Source organism: Juglans microcarpa x Juglans regia, chromosome 7S (genome assembly GCF_004785595.1).
Source record: "Juglans microcarpa x Juglans regia isolate MS1-56 chromosome 7S, Jm3101_v1.0, whole genome shotgun sequence".
Taxonomy (NCBI): Eukaryota; Viridiplantae; Streptophyta; class Magnoliopsida; order Fagales; family Juglandaceae; genus Juglans; species Juglans microcarpa x Juglans regia.
The window spans coordinates 7,027,862-7,032,707 of NC_054607.1; the positions used below are offsets into that span (position 1 = coordinate 7,027,862).

Consider the following 4,846-nt stretch of genomic DNA (forward strand, 5'->3'; position numbering starts at 1 on the left):
CAGTTTCGGTCGATTCTGACCCAATACAGGCCGGTACACTCCAATTATGAGCCAATACGTGCCTGGTTAGGCCGAAGCAGAGCTGAAATTTGCTGATTCAAGTGGATTTTTCAAGTACTTGAGTTGGATTTCAAGTCTTCCAGATTGTATTCCTTGGTGTTTCATCCATATTTCACATTTTGTGTGAATTTTCTATCTCCAAGTTGAATTGTGATATTTCTCTACATCTGTGGCAACTACAATTGAGTCACAGTCCCTTGCACCCAACATGAATATTCCAATGACTTCGGTGAAATTGAATGGCAAGAATTATATGTTGTGGTCTGCATCTGTTTCAATATTTTTGAAAGGCAAGGGACTCTCTAGTCACCTGGTTGATCCAAGCAAAATTACCAAGGTTTTAAGTTAGATGATTAGTACCTCTTGTTTTTTTCATATTTATCTTACTGTCTATGTTGCCTTAATTAAATTGTATTGTCTCTTAAATCAAATTACTTTTTAACTCCTGAGATTTCTTTTGGGCAAATTTTAGGTAAATTTGGTCATCCCCTTGTGCTATGACATGTTTCGGATTAGTTTTATGTGGGATTATTTTTAAGAATAACACTATATGGTATGAGTTATTTAGAAATAAAACCATCTAATAATTTTTATGTCCATTAATATCTACAAAAACATTGTTTGAATCACAAGGGTTAGTGACTTGTATGTTTATAATTTTCCGTGCCAAATTTTAGACATTCATTTTTTTTTAAATCATAAATGGCATAATATATATATATATATATATATATATATATATACACATATACACACGTATATATACACATAACAGATGATATTGTAGGTAAGAGATGTAGATAGTAGAAATAGGAGTAACCCATAATCAAAGAGCTGCGTACGTAGTTGGTGCAACTACAAAATTTAATACCATAATATGGAGAAACTTTGAAACTCAAAAGTGCAGTTTTTTTGGCCTCGAAGTAAAATCTTTGAGAAGCCCTGTTCACTAAAATGGTTTTATTTATTTATTTAACTTCATTAGTAAACTTAGTGCTTATTTAGTTATTTTGGGTAAAGATCAGCTTTAACGAAACAACCTAACATCCCCATCATATCATTAGTTTAACTTTATTACTAACGAAAGGCGGGTCAAATGTCCTGTCTTCCAAACACTTTCATAATCTTAAGGCAAATGTTGGATTAGGAGGGATGATCAATGCCATCACCAACCTGCAGGCCCAACCAAACGAGTTCATGAAAATGATTGGAACGTTTTGAATGTTCAGTAAAACATATAGGATCATTGACAAAAATTAGGAATTAGATCATTGACAAAGAACAGGAATTAGATGGTTCTTTGACATTTCTTGCTCACCAACTCTAAAGTTTGCTGATTTTTTTGGGATTTTTTTCCCATTTTAGAAAAAGTTTTAAAATGGATTTATTCGTTCTGTCTCGCCCTTCTTCTCGTTTTCTTTTTTATAAATGATTAAGCAAGAAATGTATTGGTTCGAAAAAAGTTTAAGCAATGTCTAGGTTTATACTCAAAAGTCCAGCCAATGAGTCACCAATGTCAAGCTAATTAACAATTGATGCAAGTCTTGTGCTATACTCATTCACATTTGCTACACTTCTTCTTCCAACTTAATCTTGGGCGAACCGATTAGAACTTAATGTGGTAGCGATGGAGTAACCTTCATTTCATTCGAAGTGATACCTTTATTTTTATTAATAGCCCTCACTATGAACGAGCCTTGATCATATCATATGTGATGAGAGTTGATTAAGAGGTACAGTAGAATTGACTGAACATAGATCAACTTTAATGATACTCCACATTTAAGATGGGACCAAGGACAGTTGGTAATTCTCTTCTTTCTCAAACCTGAGACTTTAGAGTACCTAATCAACCAAACATGTGTGCTGTGGTAGTCTGATATGTCTATAAAAGGAGCCCTTACAGGCCTCGATAACTCACTGCAGAGCTAAGAAGGAAGCCGAGTTAAGGTTTACTCAATTCTGTCTCTCACTTCCTCATCAACTGTATAGAAGATCTGACCCCAAAACATGGGTGCTTCTCTTCCTGTATCATCGGCATTTGTTGTGGCTTTTCTCTTTGCCACTAACTCTCTTTGGGTCTTTCCTGAGGCAGCTGCTGCAGAACATGCAGCAGGCGTTACAAGGCACTACAAGTTTGACGTACGTACCCAACTTTGGAGCTAATTTTCTGCATCACAATTCCCTTTAAACTGCTGAAAAAACAATATATATATATATATATATATATATATCTAAAACTTGATTTACTTCATTGCTAATATTTCTGTTACTTTTATTTTCCCAGATAAGGTTGGAAAATGTTACCCGATTGTGCCACACGAAGAGCATGGTGACAGTAAATGGGAAGTTCCCTGGGCCTCGAGTTATTGCTAGAGAAGGTGATAGATTGGTAGTTAAGGTGGTCAATCATGTTCCCAACAACATCAGCATCCATTGGTAAACTCAGAACGATGCTTATATGTCATCAGATTTCCTTAAAATTTGACAATATGTACATTAATTTCACAATTTCTGATATATTTGGTGAATGATATGGATGAAAAAAATTAAACAGGCATGGAATCAGACAACTAAGGAGTGGATGGTTTGATGGGCCATCATATATAACTCAATGCCCTATTCAAACTGGCCAGAGTTATGTGTACAACTTCACCATTGTTGGCCAAAGAGGAACTCTGTGGTGGCATGCCCACATCTCATGGCTAAGAGCTACTGTCTATGGGCCTCTCATCATCCTCCCTAAGCATAATGCATCCTACCCATTTGTCAAACCATACAAGGAAGTTCCCATCATATTTGGTACCTATTAACTTTACTTCTTACCATGCAACTTGAACATGACCAAACTATATATACTGATTCGCTATAAATGACTGGTTGACAATAGGAGAGTGGTGGAATGCTGATCCAGAGGCAGTCATCAGCCAGGCTCTTCAGACTGGCGCCGGTCCGAATGTCTCTGACGCCTACACCATTAATGGACTTCCCGGGCCATTGTACAATTGTTCTAAAAAAGGTGCATGATCTCAAATGTGGCATCATTTGTTTAGTGGCCATGCAATCAATCATACTACAGTAGAAAATGATAAGCATAAGGATCATGATCAGATAATTCTAATTTGTCACACAAAAAGAAAAGAAACTAAACAACTTTTGGCTTATGAATTGATCTCACCACTACCTTTCTACTTTCTTTCTCTATTTGCACGTGCTTTTTCAGATACGTTCAAGCTAAAGGTGAAGCCAGGGAAGACATACCTCCTCCGTTTGATCAATGCTGCACTCAATGACGAACTCTTTTTCAGCATAGCAAACCACAGCCTAACAGTTGTTGAAGGAGATGCAATTTACATTAAGCCGTTCAAGACCAATGTACTGCTCATTACACCGGGACAGACAACTAATGTTCTTCTGAAAACCAAGCCCCAAGATCCCAATGCTGCATTCCTCATGTTAGCCAGACCCTATTTCACAGGCTTAGGAACCTTCGACAATTCCACAGTTGCTGGCATTCTAGAGTATGAGAAGTCATCAAATTCTTCTTCTTTGAAAAAACGTCCACTTCTCAGACCCGCCCTCCCTCCCCTCAATGCCACTTCCTTCGTCATGAACTTTACCAGGAAATTTCGAAGTTTGGCCACTGCTAAATTCCCTGCCAAAGTTCCCCAAACCGTCCAAAAACAGTTTTTCTTCACTGTAGGCTTAGGAAGCAACCCCTGCCCAAGAAACCAGACCTGCCAAGGGCCTAATAACAGCTCCAAGTTTGCAGCTTCAGTCAACAATGTCTCCTTTATTCTCCCCACCACTGCAATCCTCCAAGCACATTTCTTTGGGAGATCTAATGGGGTTTTCACCACTGATTTTCCGAGCTCTCCTCTCCAACCATTTAACTATACTGGCACAGCACCCAACAACACCAATGTGAGCAATGGAACCAAAGCGGTGGTGCTACCATATAATACTAGTGTGGAGGTGGTGATGCAGGACACCAGCATTCTGGGTGCTGAGAGCCATCCTCTCCATCTTCATGGCTTCAACTTCTTCATTGTTGGCCAGGGTTTTGGGAACTTTGATCCCAGTAAGGATCCTCTCAACTTTAACCTTGTTGACCCAGTTGAAAGGAACACCGTCGGTGTGCCCTCCGGTGGTTGGGTGGCAATTCGATTCCTTGCGGACAACCCGGGTGAGTTAAAACGCACACAGGCTTTCCATTAATATACTGTACTTCGTTCTACTTTAATTCCAAAGCAAGTTTTCAATGCACCAGCTAGAAGGCGTGTAACGAAATTGTTGTTTATGATGTTTTATGAGTTGACAGGTGTATGGTTGATGCATTGCCACTTTGATGTCCATCTCAGCTGGGGTTTAAGGATGGCCTGGGTTGTACAGGATGGGAAGCTTCCCAATCAGAAGCTGCCTCCACCACCGTCGGATTATCCCAAGTGTTGACCTTTAACACGTGTTGACTCACTGAATGCAGGCCATGAGCTATTTTGTTCTTATTTTTTTTCTAAATTTTTTGTAACTTAATTCTGTCATGTTATGGGGTATTTAGCCTCTAGAGTGAGTGGAGCCAAAACCCACGTTAGAACTCAACCAAATGTTTGTTCGGTTTGGAGTGCCAGACAAGGGATGGAGGAGGTTTTGGTACTTCCATGTTTTTTTTTTTTTTTGTGAGAATAAAGAAAAAGTCTATTTGCAACCGGTCAAGGGAACTGCAGGGACACCGCGTCCCATGTGGCCGGTTGCAAAAAGACTTTAACCAGATTTTCCCTCTCTCTTA

At 38.9% G+C, this 4,846-nt stretch overlaps 1 protein-coding gene across 1 annotated transcript; it reads left to right on the plus strand.

The window, feature by feature from the left end:
- The first annotated feature begins 1,768 nt into the window (after positions 1 to 1,768).
- Positions 1,769 to 4,846, plus strand: LOC121240603 (laccase-2). The gene is made up of 6 exons (XM_041138081.1): positions 1,769 to 2,202; positions 2,348 to 2,499; positions 2,618 to 2,862; positions 2,951 to 3,079; positions 3,284 to 4,246; positions 4,382 to 4,846. The coding sequence occupies exons 1-6, from the start codon at positions 2,071 to 2,073 to the stop codon at positions 4,510 to 4,512; spliced, it is 1,752 nt and encodes a 583-aa protein (XP_040994015.1). The 5' UTR covers positions 1,769 to 2,070; the 3' UTR covers positions 4,513 to 4,846.

Bases quoted from the DNA above. Each gene is read 5' to 3' on its own strand.
- LOC121240603 (XM_041138081.1), top strand. From the start codon at position 2,071: ATGGGTGCTTCTCTTCCTGTATCATCGGCATTTGTTGTGGCTTTTCTC. The intron at 3,080-3,283 runs GTGCATGATCTC...GTGCTTTTTCAG, and splicing joins GTACAATTGTTCTAAAAAAG to ATACGTTCAAGCTAAAGGTG. The intron at 4,247-4,381 runs GTGAGTTAAAAC...ATGAGTTGACAG, and splicing joins ATTCCTTGCGGACAACCCGG to GTGTATGGTTGATGCATTGC.